At 44.2% G+C, this 26,906-nt stretch overlaps 1 protein-coding gene across 1 annotated transcript; it reads right to left on the reverse strand.

The window, feature by feature from the left end:
- Nucleotides 1–905: 905 nt before the first annotated feature.
- CD96 (CD96 molecule) lies at nucleotides 906–26,462 on the reverse strand. Its single transcript, XM_026042015.1, has 12 exons — nucleotides 26,405–26,462; nucleotides 23,894–24,319; nucleotides 21,324–21,433; nucleotides 18,774–18,996; nucleotides 15,887–15,942; nucleotides 13,915–14,005; nucleotides 13,386–13,562; nucleotides 12,065–12,119; nucleotides 11,056–11,099; nucleotides 10,037–10,111; nucleotides 2,173–2,296; nucleotides 906–1,014 (listed from the first exon to the last, which is right to left on the reverse strand). The coding sequence occupies exons 1-12, from the start codon at nucleotides 26,460–26,462 to the stop codon at nucleotides 906–908; spliced, it is 1,548 nt and encodes a 515-aa protein (XP_025897800.1).
- Nucleotides 26,463–26,906: the final 444 nt, after the last annotated feature.

A 26,906-nucleotide genomic window follows, 5' to 3' on the forward strand; every position in this document is an offset into this window, starting at 1 on the left:
GAATAAAAAATTTACACTCCTTTCTCCTTGCACACTGTAAGTACAATATTCAGCAAAACAGACTTGAGAGGGATTTCTGTTTCAGAAACACAGCTCTTCCCAAAGGACTGGCCCTTTCTGTTGGATTTGTCTTTCATTTAAGTCCTTGGGTCTGTGGTCCACAAATGTCTTATAAATGAGCCCCAAGGTCACTCTGTCTTGGGGCTTCACAACAAGCAACCACCTCTTCTTTGCAGGCCTGCACAGCAGCCCTTTATCTCATCAGCTGCTGCCAGTGCCTCTGTGCTGCAAGCGCGGAGCCGGCAGATGCAGCCTCTTTGCTTTCAGTGCAAGCTATTGATTTGGGGGGTTCACACTGATAGAAATTACACATTGGGTCAGTTAGTCAATAATTCTGCATTAGAAAACAAAACAACATCATCAWCAACAACGAAAAAAACCCACTTAATTATCGAAGCTGCTCATGTATATATCAAAAAGCTTGTGGTAAGCCAGGGACTCCTATGTAATCACGGCCTCCATATGGCAGAGCTGTCATCTCTAYACACTCACTGAAACAAAAAGCTTTAACACTTCCTTTGGGCAGGCTTATGAAGTGATATGTTAATCTACTCCCATTAACGAGATGGCAAATTCCCAGTTGATCACCCAATTCACGTTAAGCACATATAATCTCACTGTGACACTCACACTGGTGTTAACATAATGCGTATATATATATATAGCAATAGATGGGATTAGGTAAGTGTGCTCAGGAGTGCTCCGCTTGCAGCATTCATGTCATTAAGGCACTCAAGATTTAATACAGGTCGTTAGCAACAAACGCCTGTAGTCAGTGCTTTAAAGAGACAGCCTTTTAGCTGTGTCAGTCCTCTTCTGTGCRCACACGGGCAGTGTAGGCACTTTCACAGGTTTTCCATTTCGTGGCAGGATGGGGGAGCCCCGTCGGACTCCACCATGGACATGTACTTTACTGGTGGCGGCGGTGGCTTGAAAGACGGAGGTCTGTTCATACTGGAAGGAAAGAGACAAAACGCGGTATAACACAGAAGCCATCGAAAATACTGATATGAAAGAGGAAGAAGCAAATGGAAACTCAGTAAGAAGCATAACAGAATCCTATAATGGGAATTCCTGTAGGAATTTGTTCTTACATAGTGCAACTTTCTGGCTTGTGTCCGCAGCYGCGCACGCTCTCTGCTGTCCATTCGGCTTTCTCCGCTCCCAATCTTACCCTCATGATTTTCTTACTTTATTCCTGCTTTTTGTTTATTCATTTCATCCATAAATGCACTTTATTCACACTTTAAAAGTGTTTTTAGAATTGCTCATAGTGCTGTATGAAGCCATATTTAAAGATTAAAGATATTTAACTTTTTTGGGGGGAAGAAGTGGGTCTCAATATATAGGCTAAAGTAAAGGTCCCTGCCCTAAAACTGTGAAGAAAACTCAAGTGTTACTCTAACTACTTTGCTTACCTTTGATGCATAGGATTTGCTGTTRTGCTTCAAAAGTGTTCTGCACCACAAGTGGTTCACGGTCTTCATTTTTATGAAATATTAGYTTATTAATGGAAATTAAAAATGACTCAGATACTACTGTCAACAGTAGATTTCTGAGTGCTTTTCAAAGGAATAAAATGTTGATAATCAATAGAAACTCAACACTTCTTGGGATTAAGTTTTAGGAAATCTACTTTCACACCCAGATATCTATCCACCACCCAGATAGTGTTTCCTATCTTGAAAGTACAGTTTTATAGTTTCATTTAAAATCTGTCCTCAAGTAACCATGCAAAATGAGGGTGAGAGAAGTAGGTAGGGAGGCTACTAAAGCTGGGGAACTGGGGGAAAAAATTCTTGCATTCTTCCCTTAAACCTGTATAACACACACACTGCCAGCACTGCTGCTGTCTTTGTGAAGTTTATTTTATAAAAATGCCACAGCACGGGTGAAGATTAGTGCAAACACTAATGAAGACCGTGAACCACTTCSAGCCCCTGTGTGAAGCAGTGGCATTAACTAGCGGATGAGAGGACGGCACGAGCCGTGCGCTGCGGGCGCTCTACGGAGAGTCTCAAGCGAAAAGGCCTAAACCCCAACATCTGCAACAGCGTCTGCGCTGCCCTCTGCACCGTGCCTCTCCCCGGCTTTTCCTTCCCCGATACTTACATCTCTTTTTGATATTGGCACCATTTCCTGATCCCCAAAACCATGAGGAAAGTGCAGCAGAGGAGCAGGGCGGCTACGGCCGTCGGCCAGGGGAAGGGACGGGCTCTCGCGGTCCTGCCCGAGCCTGCAAGGGACACAGGGCACAGAGCTCAGCCGAAGGCCGCCCGCGAGGAGAGCAGCTTGTGGGTGTTGCGTGGGGCACACTGCTCCCCACAGGAGCATTGCTCCTTCCCAAGGAACCCCACTTCCACATGGGGCTGCCAGGTTTGGAAGTGCAGCACTGCGCACTTTAAGCATTACCGCTTTCATGTACGGACTTAAACCCTCTTCTGTTGTAATCGGGTTTGTGGGCTGGTTTCAACCAACCCTCAGTTCACGYGGGGAGATATTAGGCACCTCCTGACAAGCATTTCATGAGAAAACGACTGGTTTAATCTATTCCCCAGTGACTTTCCCCAGGAGGAAGCACGGCACGCAGCCAGCTGCCTGCCCTGGAGCTCGGCCACGGCGCTCTGTCTCACTCACCGGGTTATCCAGCACGCTGCTGGCACCAGCCCCATCCAAATTCCTGGGGAAGTGCCACAGAGCCCAGGAGACCCTCTGGGGCTCAATGAGCTCTGCAAAATGCTTGTCTGGAGGCTGTTGGGCTATGGCGAGGAAGGAGCGTGGTCTTCCTGCAGCTGGTGAGGAGCGCAGGACTGCGGTACCAAAAGGCATGTGGGACAAGCCATGGGACAGGGATGCGAGCTGTCATGAAACAGCCCTGGTGCCTTCTCTTGGCCCTTCCCTTGGCCAGATTGACACAGCAACCCACATTTCATGCTTCCCTGCATTTCCTCTTTACCACGGTGATATTTTTAAAGAAGGTATTTCCTTGGATAATATCTCACCTGTACTGTTGACCAGATTGCTGGTAGTATAGAAATCTTTCCCTACGTTAATTGAAACTGTCTGGTCTGTAACACTGAAGGAGAGATGACCTAAAAAGACATGGGCACAGAATAGTTTTAATAGCTTGTTTGGTTTTATAATGTTAAACAGCCACTGCTATTCACACTACTGAGCACTGGAAAACAAATTCCAGCATCGAGATGTCAACATTCACTTACCAGGTCACTTAATTTTATTTTGGCCTACTCATAGGAAAAACAAACACATATTTTCTTTAATTTTAACAAATTAARGAAAGTACAAAGGCATTAAGGTGTTCCAGCAAAAGAGCAGCACTCTTGGGGAAAGACAAGCTTGTTGCCTCTTTGGTAGAGTAATGAAAACACGGAGGATATCAAGTGGCTTAACAGCATCTCGAAGAGTCTGCTCTCGACACAGCTGAGTGAAACCCCAGCCTCCTATATTAACTGCTGAAGTGTCTGAGCCACAAAAATCATCTTTCATCTGTTTGCAGACAGCTATTTTCCCTCTTCGAATGCAGCTAAGCTACCCATGTTCAAGATCAATATTGCCTAAGGATACACTCCTATTTTTCTTTTTTTTTTTTAGCTGTCTCAGTGTTTGTGTCTTCGAAAGTAATAGCTGAAATATGTGACTAGACAACAGCACAGTATTTACCAAACTGCCACTGCACTTACGGTGAGCTAGGCTTGTATTCTCCAAGGAGCGTGTTGCGTTCCTGAGGCTTTGCAGGGATACAGTGGTGGAATCGTTCCAATGTGTATGAAGAGAAAAACAATCCTTAGTTGGCTTTGCAAGCCTGCGCATGGCTGCCTCATTGGGCTTAACTGTAGCTATTTTATATCCTTTACTTTTATTTGTTGCAAAAATAACAAATGAAACAGCCATGATACTTTCTGTTTAATGGCTGATTTATAAATTCAGGAAWAAATCCACTGTTTAAAGGGTGTAAATGAGCCAACAGATGAAGCTAGGAGTTCTCTGTCTTTCTCATCAGATGCTGGTTCCAATCAAAATTGAACCATCAAGCATATAAATATATGTGTATGCATATGTATGTGTGTTTATATGTACAAAATMTATGTATATGTGGGTAAAAATCAAACAATTTTATGGCACTCTAAAATTTCATTGAGAATTTGGGATATTAAGTAAATTTGGCTCTTTTCCCCTTGTGTCTCAGATTTTTAGTTCCATAGAGATAAGCATGGYGGATCTGGTATTTCATTAAAAGAGAAAAGAATCACAGAATGGCTGAGGTTGGAAGGAACCTCTAGAGATCATCTAGTCCAACCCGCCCTGCTCCAGCAGGGACACCCAGAGCACGGGGCACAGGGCGGCATCCMGGCGGRTTTGGAAGATCTCCAGAGAAGGAGACTCCACARCCTCCCTGGGCAGCCTGTGCCAGGGCTCTGSCAYCCTCACAGGAAAGAWGTTCCTCCTCACATGRAGAAGRAACTGCCTGTGTTTCAAAAGAACCCCCATGTACCTGGAAATCTCATAACACCCTGCTCCAAACAGCACGCCAGTGAATGCTACTTATTATTATTTATATAACGGCTCATGTTACAGCCTCAGAGGATTTAGCTGATAGCAGTAATCCCCGTGGCGTTATCCCTGTGCTTCTGGGGAGACACCCTGGAAGGCACAAGGATGCCCTGGCACCAGCCTTTGGGCTGCGCTTCAGTCCCAGTTCCAAGGGCCCTTCCAGGCCGTGTCTCAGCTGCTGTGGAGCGGCCAGGGCTGCAGGGAGCACGAGGGGCAGCGCGAGGGACAGCAGCTCCCGCAAGCAGCCGCGTGATCCAGCYGACAAAATAGCATCAAGGAAGCTTAACTATTCACTAATAACTGATGGTGCAAGAGCACTATTCTGAAGCACTGGGGATTGTTGCAAAGTTTCGGTTTAGATGTGTGTYAATGGATTATGCACTAGCAGATGCACCCAGAAATACACACAGAAAATGAAAAATAGCTGTAATGTTTGCACTTCGGCCAGAAGGTGCTGCTATACAATTGCACTAGCACACTGACTGCCCTTTCCTGTTCTAAAAGCAGACAGACAAACACAGATGTTTTTAGCAAATAACTTTTTTTTTTTTCTCAGATGTTGAAAAAGAAATTTATTTCTGGCGTACTGCTAGTGAACAGAGATTTTAAAGGAGAAAAAAATGTGCATCAAAGTCACCCCCTGTTCYCTTTTACATTCAGTACTCTTTGCTGTGTCCCGTTAGTCAGCCATAATTACCCCCATTATCTCACAATTTCTTTCCTACTCTGGGATTTTAGCYGGCTTCTCCAGTTATTTATTTCATCTGCAAGGTACCTCAAACCCACTACATTTGCCTAACAACTCTCTTAATTTTAACTTTATTAAATTAAATATGTCTAATAGAGCCATGATACTCCGATGTTTGTGGTTGCTCTTTTGCTGCTACAAATCCTTGATGGTTTAGAAGGCTCAAGTCTTTTACCCATCTCAGTTCACTCCCAYAGGGGAGTTGCTTCTATAAAGCCAGTACAATTACAGTACCTGGCCTCTGCTTCAGCACAACTTTCCATGTTTAGTAATACCTTTTGCATGGCAATTATAGAATCATAGAGTCCTTAAGATTGAAAGGGGCCTCTAGAGATCATCTAGTCCAACCCCGCTGCACACGCAGGTAGGTGACCCTACAGCACGTGACACAGGGCTGCATCCAAGCAGGTTTTAAAGATCTCCAAAGAAGGAGACTCCACAACCTCCCTGGGCAGCCTGTTCCACCCTCAATGTCAAGAAATGTCACCCTCAATGTCAAGAAATGTTTTATCAAGTTCCTGTGGAACTTTTGGTGCCTCAGCTTGTGGCCGTTTCCTCTAGCCCTATTGCTGGCCACCACTGAAAAGAGGCCGCCCCCCTCCTCCTCACTGCCTCCCTTGAGGTATTTATAGACACTGATCAGGTCCCCCCTCAGCCTYCTCTTCTCCAGGCTGAACAGGCCCAGCTCCCTCAGCCTTTGCTCACAGGGCAGATGTTCCAGGCCTCTGATCATCCTGGTGGCCCTGCGCTGGACTCTCTCCAGCAGCTCCACATCCCTCTTGTACTGGGGAGCCCAGAACTGGACACAGCGTCCAGATGTGGCCTCACCAGGGCTGTGTAGAGGGGGACGATCACCTCCCTCAACCTGCTGGAGACGCTCTTCTTAATGCACTCCGGGATCCCGTTGGCCTTCTTGGCCACCAGGGCACACTGCTGCCTCATGGTCATCTTGTCGTCCACCATGACACCCAGGTCCCTCTCTGCGGGACTGCTCTCCAGCAGGTCCACCCCTAATCTGTGCTGGTGTCCAGGGTTATTCCTCCCCAAGTGCAGGACCCTGCACTTGCCCTTGTTGAACYTCATGAGTTTTCTAACCACCCAGTCCTCCAGTCTGTCCAGGTCCCTCTGGATGGCAGCACAGCCCTCAGGGCTATCAGCTACTCCTCCTGGTTTCGTATAATCAGCAAACTTGCTCAGGGAGCATCCAGCCCTTCATCCAGGTCGTTAATGAATAAGTTGAACAGGAGCGGACCGAGGACCAACCCCGGGGGACACCGCTAACTTCAGTTATGTAGCAGTGAGATGACTTATGAAGCTGCAGCTGAAAATAAGCTGGAGAACTAATACATTTGGCAACGTTATCACAACTTGAGGGTCATGTGAGGTTGAATCACATGAATACCCGCTATTGTACTTTTTCAAGAGACTCCAGATCACTTTGTATTTGCAACTGAATGATAAGATTGTATTACACTTCCCTTTTGCAGAATCTTTAATTAACTTTCTAACTCCTTTGATAGAGCCCATGAGGCAAAGGAGAAAGCATCATCTACTTACGTGCTCTTGTGAAACTCTTATTCAAGGCTGTGGTGTTTGTATAGTCTTTTGTCTCTGGAGTAAAAATCATCGCTCCTATTGAAAAACACAAAAGTTTCTCTAGAGGACACAGTCACTTGTGTCTTCTGTGTTTCCTGACCTATCTTCCTTGTTTTTTGACCAAAAATGTAAAATAGCTATAACTTAGTACCTGAAATTCTAGTTTCACTCAAACAAGCAGGTAGAGGGCTGCATCAAGTTTTAAAGTCTGTCACAAGCTACAAACACAAGATGAGTTTAATGAAAACACGGATAAGCTCTGAGAAAACCTATAGAAACATAAGCCTTGGAAGAAGCCTAGACAGATCTACCGGTTGCTTTAGTTGCAGCCTGGTAGTTCTGAGTTCTCTGGCCTGTTTTAACATAAAACCAATAGAAAATGATGAATAATTGTAGGTAAACCAGAATTCAAACAGAATTTCACCAGCTCCTATGAGATGAAACTGTGTTCTGCTCTAGCAGAGAGAAGTTTTGAGAAAGTTACTGTACAGGAGCCATGCTTGTGATGTTCAGTACCAATTATCAACTTACTTAACATTTTCCCTTTGATCTGTTTTTTGATGCGCTAAGTATTCTACAGCTCAACCAGCTATTCATCTGATATGCAAACACAGACAGATGGTGTTTAGCAAATAGACCTCTATTTGCCCAGGAGGACTATTTCACATTTACTAGAAGAGCCTGTCTTTCCTAACACTTGTCTYGTTTTTGGAAATATACCGTTAAGCCATCTGAACAAACCTAAGGTGAAATGAAGCTATTACACAGCATGGGAAAGGCTCATRTGGAAGACAAATGTGGAGCCGCCTGCAGTTTTATAAGTCTTGGTTTTGTTTTCCCTCCATGTGCCTTCCACTTCTGTGTGCTCTTCCTTCACACACATTCCCAACTATCTCCTGGATTTTCATTAGAAACTTGCAAAATGACAGACATCAAATCAAACCTTGTTCACACAATGGCAAATTTAGGTTCAGCTTCTGGATGCGGCTGCTTCCCAAGGGCTGATCAAGAAGACTTCGGTGTGCCAACTTAGAAGTGGCAAGGCCGAGGGATGAGTAATGCCAACCCAGTGCCCTCAGGCACTCCCACCTGCACAAGGCTCCTGACCTAGGCCACACGACTGCTGCACAGCCAAGGGAGTTGGTTAACATACAGACACACAAAATCACACACAGAATGATTACAGTTGGAAGGGACCTCTGGGGATCATCTAGTCCAACTCCGCTGCTCCAGCAGGGACACCCAGAGCATGGGGCACAGGGCGGCATCCAGGCAGGTTTGGAAGATCTCCAGAGAAGGAGACTCCACAGCTTCCCTGGGCAGCCTGTGCCAGGGCTCTGTCATCCTCACAGTGAAGAAGTTCCTCCTCATGTGGAGATGGAACTGCCTGTGTTGCAACTTACACCCATTACCCCTTGTCCTGTCACTGGCCACCATTGAGAAGAGCTTGGCCCTTCCTCCCTACATTCCCCCTTCAAGTACTTATACATATTAATCATTAATCAGATCCCCTCTCAGTCTTCTCTTCTCCAGAAAAAAAAAGGCCCAGCTCACTCAGTCTCTCCTCATATGAGAGATAAGGTGCAGTTAAGGTGCAGTTGTTTCCCAAAGCCACTCAACGGAGAGAGGAATAGCTCATCTCCAGCAAACACCATGACTTTGACCTCCTGTCTCCCCAGTCAGCAATAATATACAATCCTGTCAGGAGAATCATCACTGTTGAYACTGTATATTTACAGTCTTTGTTATGAAATTAATTGCTTGCAAGAGTGAAGCGAGGCAGAGAAGGCTTTTCCTCCACTCGGACAGGCTTTTTGCTCACCCCAGGTGAGCGAGGTTTTGGAAGTATCTCTGCTTTGGAGTATGGGGAGGGCTGCTGGAGAAGCAGCAAGCTGTAAATTCAGTGGCATTGCAGCCCACATTCATGCCCTGCCGTATCTTGTCTAAACTGCTTGTTCYTAAGGACATTACACTAAGCCATCCAGACCCATACAGCGCTCTGCTGGGTCATGACCAAGCCTTTTCTTCAGCTTTGTCCCCTGTTGCTGCACACACTGACAAYTGCAGTACTCTTTTGTGTCTCTGTAGATACTTCTGTAGTGCTTCATGCTTATTTAGGTTACTTTTAGCCAAGTATGCAAGACTGAATTACATAGTTTGAGGAAAGTACTCAACATGCTGCAGACTCAGGAAAGTTTGTCTGTTGCAAAAGACTTTGTGTCTGGGAAAGTAAGGCTGCCACAGACACCAAAGGGAGTCTCACCCATAGACCCTTTCCCACCATAGTTTCGATGTTGCTCTGAAGATGAAGATGGCGCTGAAGAATGACTTGCTCCATTGCTTCTTCTTGTGCTGCAAAGACTGCCTTTGTACACAAACTGCTTTCCTCCCAAACAGGCTCATTTGTCATGGCTGTGCTTACTGGGTCCGTGTGACAGTCAGTGCAGCACTTGCTGCCAGTCAGAGCAGCAGGAACGCACGTCTAACTAATGCACAAAAACAACCAGTCCTGCAGGGACGAATGACTGGACTTCAAAATCAGAGGAGCCTTAGAATAAAAAATGCTTGCTGACAGCCTTTGATGCAAGAAAATCCACCCCACTGGGATAGTGGCTGCTGCCAACCCTGTGTCTCGAGGCTGGGATCCAACAGGCTAGAAGGTGATGGGTCGAGCGCTCCGTCTGCTCCTGGTTCACGTGGGCGCTGCTGCACCGTCAGGAACACAGGAGCCTCTCAGCACACACAGCTCTAATCTCTTTCTATCTTTATACAGCGGTTAATTCGAGATACTGGAGAAAATAGCTATTTCAAAATATGTATACTTGGTGTCTATTCCTTTGCTGAAATTAATGAAATTAATACTGAATCAAATTATTAAATCAACAGAGCATTTTCTCATATATTTAAACAGTGATCTTCCTGGTATATAACATATTAGAAATAGGGCTTCAGTGAATATTAAATTGCATGCTAAAAATAGCAAGATGTTTATTGTTTTTATGCACCTTTCTCTTACATTCTTGAAGCAGCAGAGAAAAGATTTTGGGCTGAATGCATTACCTYGTGTTGTGGTAGCCAGAGCCAAGGTTGCTTGACTGGTGAAATCTGTTGAGGCCAAAGATACAGACTGATGCTCTAAAGGAAAACAGATCACGTGATATTACACAGTATCACCTTCAGTTGGTAGGGTTTTTTAAAAATAATATTAATAAACATTATTTGATATTACAATAATGATTTATAATAATAATAATATTGACTGGAGATCATAATTATTCTGTAAGTGTTGGGTAAACACAAACCCTTCAGTGGAAATCCCACTACCAAAGCTTAAGGTTAAAAGCTCAAAACATATACCACAAATTCAATGGCAAYCAGACAGTTATTAATGCAGAGACTTTCACATGGGCTAGCTATATGCTTCATTTATTTACTTTTTTTAATATATAGAGCTTAACTGCCACATCACCACTTTACAGTGGAGCTGTCCTATCAAATCAGGTGCTCTCCAGAACTGGTCCTGTTGACACAGAATGACTATATAAACCTGGGGAATYTTATATTCCCGTGGATCCCCACAGCCATTCCTGAAGCAGGCATAAAGGAGAGCAATTGATGAAGATAGCTTTGTATGGATAGCAGTAAGCTGCTCAGGTGAAGCAGTGATATTTATATTAATGAATGGGAATGATATGCTACTATTAGATTAAGGAAAAGTGATGATTTCAACCTCTCTTCTATCACAACCATCACTCTGTCATAATAGAAGAAATTTATTTGTAGCTGTATAGAGTTTTTATTGGGTTTTGTATAAAGGTGCAGAATAATATTCAATATTCAGCATACTGTATTACATGCTGTCCTCTGGTGACAGAATTTTATCAAGATTTGTGTTAAATCTTCCTGAGTAACTTCATAGCTCAGAAGTTCCCAGCAAACGACACCACAGGCACCATCAGTATCAGAGCACACTGACCTTTCACTGGCACTCCTCTGCCTCTGTGTTTGTGACATTTAAGCACAGGGCAAAAAGAGATTGCACATTGATTAACTGAGTAATAAAGAGGAACATTTTTCACCTGAGGTAGTCATGATGGTTGATGGAAGTGCTGAATTTCCACGGTTTGTAACAAATCAGAGCAAACACATCTAATCAGGATGGAAGAGTTACTTATTCTGGTTTAAAAAAGTGGGTCCTTGTAGGATTCAAGAAAAAGAGCACATTGCACTTATTTTCTAAATAGCATTTCAATGTGCTACATTGTGGCACACTGTGTGTACAAGTATTACAGCAAGGAACAAGAAGCACCTGAATTAACCATGCTGTGAAATTTCTAGCAAAGCAACCATCGTGCTGGAGGGGTCTGGAGTCCCAGGCTCCTCCAAATTACAGATGTGCCTCCCAAGGAAAACACAGGAAGGAGTTACATGTATTTATCCATACAGGCAGATGCACCTTATTAACATGCAGTTTGAAATAACATATATGACCCTAACGTATATGATTGGATATCCACATAGCTCTATCCGCTAGATATTCAGGGCATGCAGCTCCTACAGAAGACTGCAAAATGCATCTTCACAGTCCTCCATCTGAGGTGTAGAAGACCAATTTGTCTATTTTCAGGAAGCTAAAAACAAGATAAACTTGCAGGAGCCCAGCAAGAATTTAGCAAAATTGAGCAGATTAAGGAACATTCATCAGTCCTTTAATTAGGCAAGAATGTTCGGGATCTTGCCTGCCTACTTAAGCAGAATGCAGCACCATTAGTAGAGATGTTATTTTTAATTATCAGTTCAGTGTTGAAAGAGCTATATTCAAATGCTGGCTCAAGCATCAGAAATAACATTAAGTGCCCCTCAAAGCTGGAGTTTAATTATTCTTGGACTTAACTATGATAGATTGCCTTACAAAAATATCCCTTCATTGTATTTTCCCTGAATTTGTAGCTGCAGAAAAGGATCCATAACCATCAGTCTAGAAACAAGTTTTCAAAATCATTTCTCYAGCAGATTTAAGAATATTTTAGGAATATATAGATGCACTTTTAACATGACCCAAATAATTTTTCTTTTTAATTTGTCCTACCTTCTGAAGCCACGGTGGAAAAAGCTTGTGTTGAGACTTCGTTAGACTGATTGTCTGTGAATTAAAAAAAAAAAGAAAAAAGATGAAAGTAAATCTTAAAAACAGTAAAATAGTTGGGCTTTTTTGTTTAGCCTGGCTTTTGTGTCACACTGTGCATTAGTGCAGCACAGCCACAGAACATAGCTGAGACGTACTTTTTTTCTCTTTCTCTCACCTCTAAATACATTAACATTTTTTTTTTTTTATAGAGTGGATTTATCTTTGTGCTAGTACAGCCTGCAGACAAGAATGTAGACTTCTTTAATGAACAGCTCTCTGATTTGAATACATTTTTACAAAACTGCAAATTGACTGAAATGAGTCATTTTGGGAAAAAGAACAGATCATTCATCTTCCCACCCTCCAGACCCACATTTCAAGGGAACAAAGCTTTGATTCCAGATACAGTCCATCTTTGGGGGGGGAACAACAAAAAAACAAAACAAAAMCCCATATCCACTAAGCACATCCCAGCCAGAGGTGGATACAGCTCGGGTATTGAGCTACCCTGATTGAGCTCAGGTAAGCAGCTACCCAAGCGCATGATGTACCCACGCAGGCCAGCATTTCAGGAACGGGTATATTATCCCATTCCCTGCCAAGGAGCACACCTAGCAGAAGAAAAGCTGTTAGTTTGCATTTGAGCCTGAAGCCCAGGGATGATCAGGAGGGAAATCGGACCTCCCTTCTTGCCAGCCACCCTCTAACAACATGCCATTAACTTCTTGACCACTGTGGCTTTCACCAGCTAGCAGAGACAGTGTTTCTCCACATAAGCAGCCAACTCAGAGCACAGGGAGCAGGGAGGGTTCTCCATTGCCTCAGGCATTTCTACCACCTTATGGACCTTTTGCAGCTCTCCTGGAGGATGTGCTACATAGCCCTAACTCCACAGCTTTGAGTTTTCAGAGAGCTGCACTGCACACATGCAGATTTACTCCTGGGAGTGCTCAGTGAGAAATGCATAGTTATAAGAGCTTGCTGCTAAACTAGTGTATTTTTGGCTACAGGAATTGCAGCAGGATACAGTTTAAAAAACAGCAAGCATTTTCATAAGTATGTGCAATAACTTTCTTTTCTTTTCAACTGGTTAAGACTCTTCAGGCTTTTTTGGACATTTTTTTTTTAGCTCATTCATAGTCTTTGTTCAAGCTGTGTGATGAATTTGTATAATAAAACCTCCACATGCTTGGCATTTCCTCAATATTTTGAATAACAGAACATGTGTTGAGTGCTCCTAATGTTCTATATTTCAGATATGTCCTATCTGTGTAAACCTACCAAAAGAAAAAAATATTTCTTCTGATGAAATATTCCATGTTTCATTCCCGGGAAAGGAAAACAGACACACACACGAGAATATCTTATGAGCCTTCAGGGTCTCATGTAACATCAGTGTTGACTGTAGCTCATAGAAACCTTCACTATCTTGTGAATCTTCTTGTTCAACAGATATTTCTGGAAAGAAAATAGAAAAGCTGTGAGGCCCTTTCATTACACTCCAAACTATAAATCGGAGCGGTACAAAATGCTGGCACTAACAAGCAGGCTCATATGGCTGAAGGCTTCTTTGCCGAGACCCTATTGAAGGATTTGGCACGTGTAGCACGCTCGTGCCAAGCTGTCGTTCCCATGAACAGCAACGGCACGTGGCCATCCCGGCTGCTCGCCAGCTGTTCTCTCTTAGGATGCTTGGTACTTGCCTTCATCCGGGGAGGCACCCCGAGGCTCCCTTYAGCAGGAACGGTATAGCCCAAATTGCTTTTCTTGTGAACATTTCTACAGCTGCTTCCTTAAGGGGTTTTGTTACCTCCAGGCTGGTCTGTCAGGATCTCTCTGTCCACGTACCACACCAGGCTGGGCTTGGGAAACGCCTTCCTCACCACGCAGCTAACGTTAGGCTGTGAAGCAGCAAAAGGCAGTCATGAGTCCTCAACATTTCTGATCTGGTTCCAGTTACTGAGGTCCAAAATCTGCCACAGGCAGAGCTGCTYCTGCAGGCTCATATGCTCACCCTCCCACTCAGCAAAGAAGTGTTTGCTTCTTCTTCTCTTGACTTTTCTTCCCAACATTTTTCTGGTTCAAAAGATGGTTGAATGAGATTTAAGGGACACCCTCATGTCCTGAGCCAGGCTGGGGGTGACAGGATTCAAGCACCACCCAGCTTTGCACTGCAGTCACAGATGCATAGAGGGACCCTCATCCCCATCCCAGCRCTCCTGGTGAAACCCCCACAAAGAGCCAGGGACATTGGTAAAGGGCAGCATGCCAGGGAAAGAATAAGGCATTCTGAGACTGCCACTTAAATCCTTCCTTCATTAAGCAGATGAGACAAATTCCCTGAAAAAGCCTGCTTAGCACAACGATATTCTTCATGCACAAAATTAGATACCTTCACAGAGGGCAGAATATGTGAGAGATTTCCAGAAGCCACAAGCAATTGGCCGTATCAGATGGAATAGGCCTGGTTATATGCTAGTTCCTCTGAAGAGTAGGTGTTTGTGCCTTGTTTACTTTGTTGTAATGCAGGAGGTGGAAGGATCAAAAATCAAAGCTGGATGCAGGGATCGACATTAGGAGGGTGGGAAGTCCTGTCCTTATGCTGCCTTGACGTTGTAATTGATGAAATTAATATTCATTTAGCTGCTTTTCTAGCACTGAGATGGCCTTGTCCATTTAAACACAGAAGTTCATGTTACTACCCACTCATCACAAAGTCCTCCTGCACTTTGAAGGAGTTAGCACACACATGCAGCTGAAAGCAAGCCTGATGTATTGCAGCCAGCAGAAGTCAATCATTCAGTATGAAGACTAAAACTACCCAGCTGGGGTCCTTTTCTTGCCATGATTAAAAAAAAAGAACAGACTCATTGTGTAATTACTTTCTCCTCTTTTGCCTTTGTTATTCACTTATTTTTCAGTCACATTTTGTTCGTAGTATTTTTTTATCTTATAGGGAAAAACAAATCTGATCTGCAAATTCCTACCGCACAAAAAAGGGCAGAAAAGAGAAGGAAAGGAGGCAGTGTTTGTCCGGAGGTGAAGAATGGACAAAAGCTGGTGGAAGATTTCCATTGATCAGCCTCTTGGTAGCAGTACCCGTTGCCCATGCTCAGCTGGACAAAAGTCTGCCAAAATTTCCACACTTCCTTTGTGCTGCTCTTTTCCTAAGCTCTTCTCTGACACTTTATAACATCAGTTTTCCTTTTCTTGGTCCACTACTAACACCTCTCACTTTCCTGCCTCTCTCTTCAGAGCATGCCCAACAGTTCTCTGCTCAAAATATACTCAAGCTTAGGGGAGGGATCACTGCTCTACCCTTACAGGAAAGGAGCCAAGATCACATCAACCCTTGCTCCTTCTTTGGAAAGGGATTTTAAGCAGTGTAAAGATATCTGTACTCCTTTGATTGATAGCTGGTACATGAGGAGCAAGAGGGAGCACCACAGCCCCTTGCAATCCACCCCAGCTCCTCCACCCTACCCTGCAGCATTGCCAATGCYGCTGCAAAATCTGATTTTCACCCATGCCACAGAGGAACGCTGAGCTAGCTCTTGTCTTTGCTCACCGAAGCAGCTTCCTGCAGCAGGGTAGGACCAGCGTGGGAGAAGGGATATGAATCACACCAAGATGTTGACTCACTTCTTCGGTGTGAGCTCGGGCAGCATGAAGGGTCCTGCTAGGTCTGAATCACTCAGGCCGTCTACCTCAGTCAGGCTCATTAAGTACCACTGAGCAGCCTTATAGTTATGGAAGTTGCTCTTTATTCTGAAACTACTCACTTTTTGCAAGGTGCCAGCTGAGTCCTCTTGCAGGGTGACAGAGATTTCAGGGTAGGCTGGAGAAAAAACGAAAAACCCGCTTATGAAAGGGATACTGAAGGTCTTCCAATGAAAGTCTCATTTCATCAAGCAAGCATATATTGAATCCTACACCTGGCCAGCTACCTGGCAGGACAAGAGCTTGTAGAGCTCYGGTTCAAGGTGAAGGAAGTGGTTTACAAGCATAGATCAGCAGCATCTACCACACCATCATCTTTCTAAAAATTCTTGTGTTGCTTTCCTGGAGATGTTATCTAAAAGCAGCCTACAGTCATAGTTCTGGTAACACAGCAATTYTTTCAGGGTTTTCTGAAAAAAAAAGAGCCATTGTCCAACTGTTGTCCCTTCAGATGTTTGCAGATCAAAGCCCTSAGTGAAAATTTTCATCACTTTCTGCTCCTGTCACCTTCCCACCCCCAAACCTTGGGTGACCTGGGTGACCTTGGGTACCAGCTTCCACAAGTCATCTGAGCAGATTCAGGACAACAGCAAGCCACAGGATGCCCTACAGGAAACCCAGGACTTAACTTCGCATTAAAGCAGCAGGTTTCTGAAGACCACATCCACAAGGAATGGAAAAAGCGTTTGTTTGTTTCTTTTGTTTTCACAGCATTAAAATTGTAGCCATATTTGATCGTATCAACAAAAGCTACTAGAATTACTACCATAACATTTCTAAATTATTAAACCATGCCTTTGCAGTCACTGGTTGTGCAGTAATATTAAGCGATTTATTACAGAAGAACTGTTAAAGCTGTGATGACATAAAGCGACTCTCAGAAAAATCATTCTTCTGGCCTTTTCTGAGCCCTGAAATTGGCTGGAAACAAGCACACACCCTGGATCACCAAACAGGTCTGACTCTTTCTCTTCCCAACCAAAGAGTGCATTTACTCTCTACCTCTGCATCATTCTTCTTTTCTTCTTTCTCTTATTTTGTTTTCAAGCCTGCTAACCAATACAGAGCCACTTCCATCCATTACTTCCTTACTGGGTTAATGTGTTGATGTTTTTCTATCTCTTTATATGGTGGATCCATCTAAGACTTAGTATAAGGAAAAGAGTATTTTAAAATTTTGTCCTTATTTCTGTCCTTTCAAAACAAGATTGTGGCTAGCAGGCAAGGCAACCATTGCTTTTCAAAAGTAAGAAAAAAAAAAAAAGAGTATATGGTAAATTGAGGCTTCTAAAATAGCTGAAAGTTGGCAAGAGTTTAAAATACCATTTAGTCAGTTTCCTGTTCTGCCTTTTCAGCCTTTTCTTTTTTTTCAGTTTGATTAGAACAGGGTATGTCTTTCCAAATATGTATTGCATACTGATCTCTTTCAGAAGACACATTTTGGGTAATTATTCTGTACGGCAACTTCCAAGCAAAGCTCTGAATCATTCAATAGATACTTTCCATTTGACATCTCGGCCCCTGTTAACAGTTTGACATTCATTTGTCTTGCTAGAATATTTACCAATGTTTTGCGTCTAGCAGAAATTCAATATTTAGTATAGTGGTTTCTGCTGCTGAGCTTTTACTCTTACAAAAAGGATAGATCAATATTTGGCAAAGCTAGACATACAAAGGCCAYGCATCTTCACAGAAAGCTGCGTCTGAAAGTACTGTACTCAAGAAAAAAAGAGTATTTTTAAGCATTTCTCTCTAAAAGTGACTGCTTAAAGAAATCACTCTCACCTTAATATCTATATTTACTCAACCTATTGAGTCTCCTGCTGTCAATGAGACTCAGTGATGCTCTCCCTGTCCCTTGCCTGTCAAATCCCTGACACATCATGTRCCAGTACGTCACTGGCTTGCTGTGGCTGGAAAGACTTTGCCAGGTCGCAGCTTCCCTTGGGTCTTTAGTSATGTCCTTTCAAAGCACCAACCTGGCCAATGCCAGGCTCTGCTGACATCACACTTGCTTTCTGCAGYGCTTTAGCTTCTGCTGTGGCCATCTGGGCCTGGATCTACCCAATGGGGTGTAAATGCACATCTCCTCATTCCCTGTTCAGCTTTGGCACTACGAGCAAGAGAGATGCTGTCAGCTGAAGTGGGTTTTTGTCTGTCCTCGAAAGGCTGAGCCCTTGTGTCAGAAACCAGCCTGTGGTGCCTGGGATGGTGGTGGGAMGTTCAGAAGAGCTCGTCACCACAGGACATAGTTCCTCTTGCTTGCACCTCTCTCCTGCCGTGCTGCCATGCTCAGGGGTGCATGCACAGGCAGCCATGCGTGACGCAGTAACACAGAGAATAAGGCAAATAATAAATACAGCAACCTTATAAATTAACAGATACAAGGAACAAGGCAAGATTGTCAGCAGAGGAGAGTTCAAGTATGTCAGTGTGCTTGAATGATTACCTAGGTAATGCTGTAGCTGCTTGACAAACATGACTAAATCATGCAAATGCAAGAAAAAAAACCTCTTCTCATTTCTCTTGAAACAGTGACCAAGAGCCCCCAAAAGAGATGGTACTTTTTCCAGCACACCTTGCTGAATCTCTCTTTGCACTCTGGTTGCCAGCCTTGCATAGATGCCCTATTCCAGAGCCTATTGCTGCAAGCACACATGGTTAAGGCAGTGTAGGCAGAACCTCTGCCCAACGCCCAGTCATTTCAAGAGTGTTGGAAATATATTTTCCAGATGCACTTCTCTGCAAGCAGAAAATGCAAAAATGCAGCCCTGTTTTCCACTGGCAGCTTTGTTCTCACTAAGCTGCAGCTCAGCACTTGCAGAGCTGTTTCTAAGCTGTAAATACACGGAAAAATATCTGGTATTTCTTCAGAAGTGACTACCCTCATAATGAGATAGGAGTTGTGCATTTGGTCATGCGAGAGCACAGCTGGCACAAGGCCCTTACCCAGGACTCTCACTGYGGTGCTGCTCTTGCGGGTTCGCTCTGGATGGTACACCACATGGCACGAGAAAACCTTGCCGTCATCAGAGAGCTTGGTGGGGAAAATCCTTAGGGAATTATCCAGACCCAGGTGGATTCTTTCTCTGTGCAACACACTGCTGTTCTTGTACACTTCAGCAGCGGCAGGATCCTTAGCTACAATTTCTTGTTTTCTTCCATTTTCCTCCTGTGAAAAGAGCAACCCAGGCAAGGCGTGAAGATGGGGCACTCCATGCTCCTTCTGCAGACAAATTCTCTTCCCATCACAAAAATCCTCCCTCTCACCCCTCACATCAAGAAGTAACTTTAGGAGTAACTGGGCATTTGACATGTGTTTTCCCCAAATACTGTCTTTTTGTGAGTAGATCCTCCAGACTTTCAATACCAATAGCAGTTATCACCATATCAGTGGATTGTGGTGTAGATTATGGAGAAGCTGTGCCTTCTTAGGGATGGTCTCTGTAATCTGCACAGAGAGCTAAAGAGCTTCTTTCTCACTGTATAAATCATGCTGAACACCCCATAGTATTAAATATGGGGGAAATTCTGGGACTATCCTTGGGCATTTAAGCTTTACACAGTGAAAACCTGTGTGCCGGTCATTCTGTTATGCAGGCGTAATCAGGACATGCTGGACATTTGTGCCTCAATGCATATTTACAAGTAGCACTCTGAGTGACACATGGTGCCCTACACATGCCATGGTGCCAGTCTTCTGGTTTTCTCCCTTCTTTCTACTACKTGGCTCTGCAGTCTGAACCCTCAACACTGTGAAGTGTTAATTACAAGCACCTTCCATAGTCTGGCAAAGAGATGGAGATTTACTTGGATAAAGAGTTGGTTTAGAAAAGAAAAAAAAAAAGTAAAATACAAAAAAATCAAAAGCCACTTTTAAGATATCCTCCAACAACAAGTCCTCAGTTATAGGTGACAAYAGAAAACAACTAAAGGACACAGCTCAAGGATACCAATGAGTGATACTTGTCTCCAAATACTGAAACTAATAGTAAAAATAAGATACAATACAAAAATATCTTAACATATCTTGACAAATTGCTTAAGAAAATGGTTTTAAGAGGTCAGATAGATAAGCGGGCTTGCATGACTTTTGCCTGCATCTGGGATGTGGTGGTTAACAGAAAACAAAAACACTGTGGTCAGCCTCACCTCCCCCTTTTTTCCTCTTTCAAAGCAGCCTCATATCTCAGTACTCTATGCAGTAACTGACTGTGAGATATTAATACTTCAGTACAACAAAATCCCTCTGATTTTTTAATGCAAAGAATATTTTAGCTCAGTTAAATTTGCTGAGCTCTTTGCCACTTTCTATAAAACTGCTCTGCATGTATTCATGAAAAATTACAGATTCACAGATTCACAGAATATTTAAGGTTGGAAGGGACCTCTACAGATCATCTAGTCCAACCTTCCTGCTCAAGCAGGCACACCTACAGCATGTGGCACAGGGTGGCATCCAGGCGGGTTTGGAAGACCTCCAGAGTAGGAGACTCCACAACCTCCCTGGGCAGCCTGTTCCACTGCTCTGTCACCCTCACAGTAAAGAAGTTGCTCCTCACCTGGAGACGGAACTTCTTGTGCTTCAGCTTGTGGCCATTACCCCTCGTCCTGTCGCTGGCCACCAGTGAAAACAGCTTGTCCCCTTCCTCCCTGCATTCTCCCTTCCTGAACTTATACATATTAATCATATCCCCTCTGAGCCGTCTCTTCTCCAGAGAAAACAGGCCCAGCTCACTCAGCCTCTCTTCATACGAGAGATGTTCCATTCCCTTAATCATCCTGRTTGCCCTTCTCTGGACCCTCTCCAGAAGCTCCACGTCCCTCCTATACTGGGGTGCCCAGAACTGCACACAGTACTCCAGGTGCRGCCTCACCAGAGCTGAGTAGAGGGGCAGAATCACCTCCCTTGACCTGCTGGCAACATCCTCCTGATGCAGGCCAGGATCCCATTGGCCTTCTTGGCCACGAGGGCACACTGCTCACTCATGGTTAACTTGGTGTCAACCAGGACTCCCAGGTCCCTCTCCGTGGAGGTGCTTTCCAGCAGGTCGACYCCTAATCTGTACTGRTGCCTGGGGTTATTCCTCCCCAGGTGCAGGACCCTGCACTTGTCCTTATTGAACCTCATGAGGTTCCTCTCTGCCCAACTCTCCAGCCTGTCCAGGTCCCTCTGGATGGCAGCACAGCCCTCCGGAGTGTCGGCCACTCCACCCAGCTTGGTGTCAKCYGCAAACTTGCTCAACTTGCTCAAAATTAAAAGCAATTAAGATGAAATTTTCCCTCTCTGCTTGTTTAACACCTATTGTTTGCAGTGTTTATGTTGCAAAACAGCATTCACATTTTTTCCTTTATTATCACAGTCCAACTCTACTGACATCTTTTGTTTAACATATTCTATAGGAAACAGTCTAACATTTCTATTTCCATTTCTATTAAAAAAAAGCACACTTCTTTCTTCCTAAATCTGTACCTAAGATGAAAAACAATTATACTTACCACTAGCCATTTCAAAGGATAATTGGACAGATCTTCTGAGGTTGCATTCCCAAGGCATGGAATTTCTAAAGTCTTGTTTAACTGTACTTCCTTCACATAATGCTGCTCCTCTTTTGCCATCGCAACAGTGACAACGACAACAAGAATAAAAAAAAGTCCAAGAAGGAAAATCAGAAACGTGGTGTCCACTGGGCTTTGGGAGATGATCTTGGCTACTCTTCTGGTCAAGGAGCAGGTGCTTTGTTTTGTCTAACTGGGAACTGGGATTTTCAGCTATTTCCCATAGACACACTGATGAAGTGAAAGTCTTGCACACAGTCCTAGATGCAGCTTCAGGGCTAATTCACAGCTTTACCATTATTATTTTTTTTTTTTTGTGCAATTCATAAAAACCTTAAGTGTTGGATCAAGATATCTCCTTTTGGAACCAATGATTATCTGAAATGTACATTTCTCTCTTACGATTTTTTTCCACTGCAGTAAACCTTCCTGTCAAGTTCACTCATCTGTACTTCCTTGCCTCTAAATTTGTCTTTCTTTGCACTAAGACCTCAGCATGCCAGATGGGTTAAGATAAACCCCATTTTCTGGTCTAGGTGATTCTTCTGCTGGTTTTGAAGCAGAGATCTTCTGCCTCTTGCAAAAATGGAGCCAGAGCAAGAGGGTGACAAACCCGAYGGTCCGGAAGCTGTGCCACACCAAGCTGAGCAGCCCGTCCCCATCTAGGATGCAGGCAATGCAGGGATCGCTCAGCTCTGCCTCTGCTTTCAGCCACAGCCCTTGATTTCACAGCTGGGAAGGGAAGCCTGCGTGCCTGCCACAAGGATGGAGACACTGGCCCAGYCAGCCTACATTGCTGTCACCCTTGGCTGGTCACCCTCCACCACCATGAGTCTCTCAAGCCTTTACTGCTGTGATGTGGGTGATGGTTGGCAAGCCAAAACCACCACATGGCAAAATTTTATTTTCTTTCTTTGCACACCCTTTTGATCCTTTCACCTTCGGTCAATCTGACTTACATGCTGAGACAGAGAGACTTTTTTTTCTCYTGGGGAAGGGAAGGTATTTAGCAGCACCAGATTGCTACATTATTTGRCAGTGGGGACTTTTTGGTGACGGTAAATTCCTTTTTCCCCAGGCAGCAAGCGCGAGGTGACGGTACCATCACACCCAAGATGACAGTGCTAGCATGCTGCTGGAGTCCCACCAGGCAGCCAAGGAGCCAGTCATCACAGCAGGATGAAGAGCTACCCCTGACATCATGGGGTAACGCGAAAGGACTAATGAAAGGGCTGAGGATGCACGGCATCTCCAGGAAAAAGCAGCGTAGGAAACATTGCTAGGACAAGCTCATGTGCAAAAGTGCCATGCAACGTGCAGGAACAACATGAGAAGTACAGAGGTGAATATTGGTTCAAGACCTCAGTCTGCAAAGCACCTCTCACAGTCACATGCTGTGACTGCTTATTTTCCCCTCCATCTCTTATTCCTACCTCCATTAGCTGTGTTTTGGCTAAGACCTTCTATGTTTGTCAGCCCTATGTATGGTTGTTGCTCTGCAGACTTTGTGCAGTGCCTACCAGCTGAATCCATCTGGAGCCACTTCACTTTGATGCAGCTGAGAGCTGCGCTTTGTTAGTGACTAGTACCCTTCTCCATCCTRCTCTTAGCCTTAAGGTCTTTTATTGTCTTCTCTGTGGAAGTGGTTCACTGCAAAAGTCTGGTTACCTTAAAATACAAATCTGGTAGAGATATGTTACTAACTAAACGTTTTAGTTCTCTCTAGCAGACAGTAGCAGAGTTTGCTACATCATCAGATGATGAAGAAAAGCACAAGGATGCTCATATGAACAACAGCTGCCTACATTTAACATATGTAGACAGCAGTAACAGGATGGAAGATGTCAGGATAAATGACAGGCATCAGCAAGGGAAAAAGAGTCTAATTATTGCTATTACTATATAAAGGAATGGACAGACGGAAATTGCCGGAAAAGAACAGAAAAACAGATTCTCAGTGTATGCATTTCCTTTCTTTCCTTATTTCCAGGGGTCTCAGGAGCAAAGGGTTATCCCATAGTCTTAATACAAGGATAGAGCATTGTCTGTGTGGAAGCTTATGCAGCCTCACTCACAATATCCTGCACATTTACACAGTTCCTCCTTAACGTGACTTGACTTTAACAGGGGAGAATTTCACAGCTGACACAGATGCTGCTTTCACCGCTGCTCTCTGCCCCTGCCCAGGTCACCTGTTGCTGCCACTGGTCCCAACACGTGAAGTCCTGCTCTGCCAGCAGTCCTAGGGGTAGCACTAYGCAAGGACTTGCCAATCTTTTTTGTTTTCCTACATAATTTCATATCTTTCAGGATGAATGAAGTTTCCTAATCACAACCTGGGTAACAACAGCTAAAGAGCCCCTGGTAAATAAGGAACTAAGCAGGCAATGGCATGCAGTGCAGCATTGCCACTCACAACCAAGTCAGGACACTCGGAAACTTTCTTGTATCCTGCTATTCCCTCCCAGCCTTGGTTATGAAAAATCAACATCTCATTGATAACAACTTACCTTCTGGCACCACAACAAGCTGGATGCTGTCAGTCTTTGTCCCCAAGGGAAAAGTAGCAAGGTTGCACTCGTACTGCCCGCTYAGGGAGAAACTAATGTTTCTCAGGTGCAGAGCATACTGGTTGCACTCCAGAAGGGTTTGGGGGCTAGAGAAACACCAAGCATCTTGAGCTTCACTGCTGCAGCAGTTCCTGATGCTGAAGGACACCGAAAAGTTGGAAGACATCTCATGAGATTTAAAGTACAGGGCGCCGTAAATCGGGTGATAAACAGCTACTGCAACGGGATGGTTGCCATCAGTCTTTGACCAATGCACCTGCACTACGTGGATGTGATCTGATCTTGGGAAGCTGCACACAAGGGTCACGTCGGTACCTGGTAGAGCATGGACCACTTTTGACTGTGTGATGATGTCTTGAAGATGGCCTTAGAAACAAACAGGACAACTTTCAGTGCAAGGAAAACTTAAGGAGAGCTCTCTCCTAACCTGCCTTTGCCGTGGCTTGGTGCACTAGCTAGAGATAACTGTCAGGACAGTAGATTCGGGTCTGGAGAGGTAACCACACTTTCCAATGAGATTTAGAGTAGGGAGAAGCAGATCACCCSTAATACAAACTGCAGGCAAAGAGCTGGAAAAGCAAATGAGCAGTATTTTGAAAGAGGCGAGGGAGTTCCCATCACAAGAGCTGAAGAGAAATGGGAGCTCCGAGASGCCCTGTGAAAAACGGAAATCTTTCAAGGATATAAATAAAGCAGAAGCTGGGGCCACTTATTCCCCAGCTCCTTTTCCAAGAACAAACGAATTATCCCTGCTGGCTAATTTCGCCTCGAACAATTCCATCTGCCTATTTCTATTACCTTTGCTGGTTTGACAGGGAAGGCGATTCTTTTATCTCCACATTATTAAGCTGCTCCTGCATGGCCTCGACGAGTGTCCACTTTGGCCTCAGAGGGAGCAGCCCCTGTACCTGTGCTTTCTTCCCAGCTAATTTCRTGCAGCATGTTGGCAGCCCTTCGTGTGCCGTATAAAGCACTGGAGAAATAAAGGGACTTTCTGTGCTTATTCTACATGTTTTTTGCTGCTGCTGCTGTGAAGCTGATTTTGCCCTCCTCTCCCTACCAAGAACAAGAGGTCTGCAGTCCCCCACAGGGTTCCCCAAACCCGTGTGCTACAGGGCTCCAAGGCAGCTGAGGCAGCCCAGGTAATTCCTGTAGGACACAGAGCGSCCCTTGCCACCCCACACGGGGACATGACAGGGACCCTGCGGCACCCGCGGCCCAAAGCTCTGGTTTGGGGCCAGGAGAAGCAGCTCACGGCACTGCAGAGCCGACTGGGATGTGGGGTCTGACCACGGAACTGCGACACAGGCACGCAGAAAACTGACGCACGGGAAATAAAACTAGTGCATGCTCAGGGCAAACGCTCGTCCTGGGGTTTCATCTGCGTGCACCCAAARCTAATCTTTCAATTAACTTCCAAGAGGCGGGAGGCTGAAGAAGAACAAGCCTGGCTGGACAACTGCTCTAAGGAAAACTACTGAGTCCCTTTTCCATGGGGGTCAAGGAGCTTATTAAAGCAAATGCTCACTGATTTCATGGTAAGTTTTGCATGAGTAAAAGTTGAATAAAAACTAATTATCACTCTTGGGATCAGAAYGGCAAGCAAAAGAGACAAACTCTAAGTCCCCTACTTAGTAACTTATCTATAATGTTCATATTGATGCTCCCTTAGGCTAAAGGACCATGTAAAGATTGCCTAACAAGAATTACTTTAGTATTTTATATTAAGATGAAAACGTCACATATCTAGAATCAACATTTTATCTTTTTTATTTATTTTTGTTAATACCTTAGCTCTGCAGGCTACTTTAACAAAGTCGCTTTCATGCAAAGGTGTTTTAATCTTTTTGCCAGCATGTTAACATAAGAAGTCTATTTTTAAGCGGACTTCGTATATCCAAGTCAAGTCTGTGCATTAGCTCATGTCTGGGCTCCATGGAATGACTCCCAGATGTTTACATCCCTATGGAGGTAAGTAGGGTGGCTACTTTCACCTTTGAAAGTCTTCAGTGAGGATTTCATCCGAAGAGGGAGGAAAAAGTCTGTTTTTCCCCAAAATAATTCACTCCCCTGTCTAACTACCCACCAGAGTATGTGTGAGGCAGAGACAGTATTTAGTTGCTCTTAGAAAGAACAGTTTTCCTTTTAACCTGCTTGAAAGAGTCACATACTGCCCCAAACATAAACAACATCATCCCAACAATTATTCTGGTGAAAACAGGCTATATATTTTGAATAAAATGATTAATTAGCCTACATAAACTATTACTTTTTAGCTGTGCATTATAACTAGAATAGTTAGTTGCTGCTAAACCCCAAATCCTTGCTAGTAGGTAGAGCTTAGCTCTAGCGAGATACACGAGCGAGCTTTTCAACCTGGGGCTGCCAATGCCCCCATGCCCCTCAGCACCCTCCTCAAAGGTTGAGCAAAGCTTTTCCTCTGGCACTCACCTGTGACAGCGGGCACGGTGACACAATAAAACATGGAGAAGAGCCATCTCTTTTCCATGTTCGCTTTGCTGGTGAAGTCGCGCTGAATATTTTGTATTCTCTGGGCCTGCTCCCCGCACCTTTGCTGAAGAGGAAGTCAAAACTGTCCGTCCCGAGCAGACAGGCAGATGAACGACTCTGCCAAGCTCTTCACTTTAGCATGACTTCAAAGAAACGTTTCACTCAATGTGAAAGCCTCAGTTTCCTGTCAGAGCAATAGAGTTAGTAYGTCTTGTGAAACTTTCATTTCTAAGGCCCTGTTCAGTACATTTCATTTTCTTTTTTTCCCTTGCTTTTACAGATAAACTCAGAATAAATAGTGTAGCGTGTTAAACACACTGTTCTTGAGAGACAGGTAGGCAGGTGTTTAAGGTTGAATACATGGCACAGAGCATACAAGAAGAGAGTCTTCTTTTTTTTTTTTTTTTTTTTTTTTTTTCTGATTCACCTTCTTCACACGTTA

The sequence above is a fragment of the Nothoprocta perdicaria genome, unplaced genomic scaffold, assembly GCF_003342845.1.
Source record: "Nothoprocta perdicaria isolate Ctin4 unplaced genomic scaffold, notPer1 scaffold_102, whole genome shotgun sequence".
Lineage (NCBI taxonomy): Eukaryota > Metazoa > Chordata > Aves > Tinamiformes > Tinamidae > Nothoprocta > Nothoprocta perdicaria.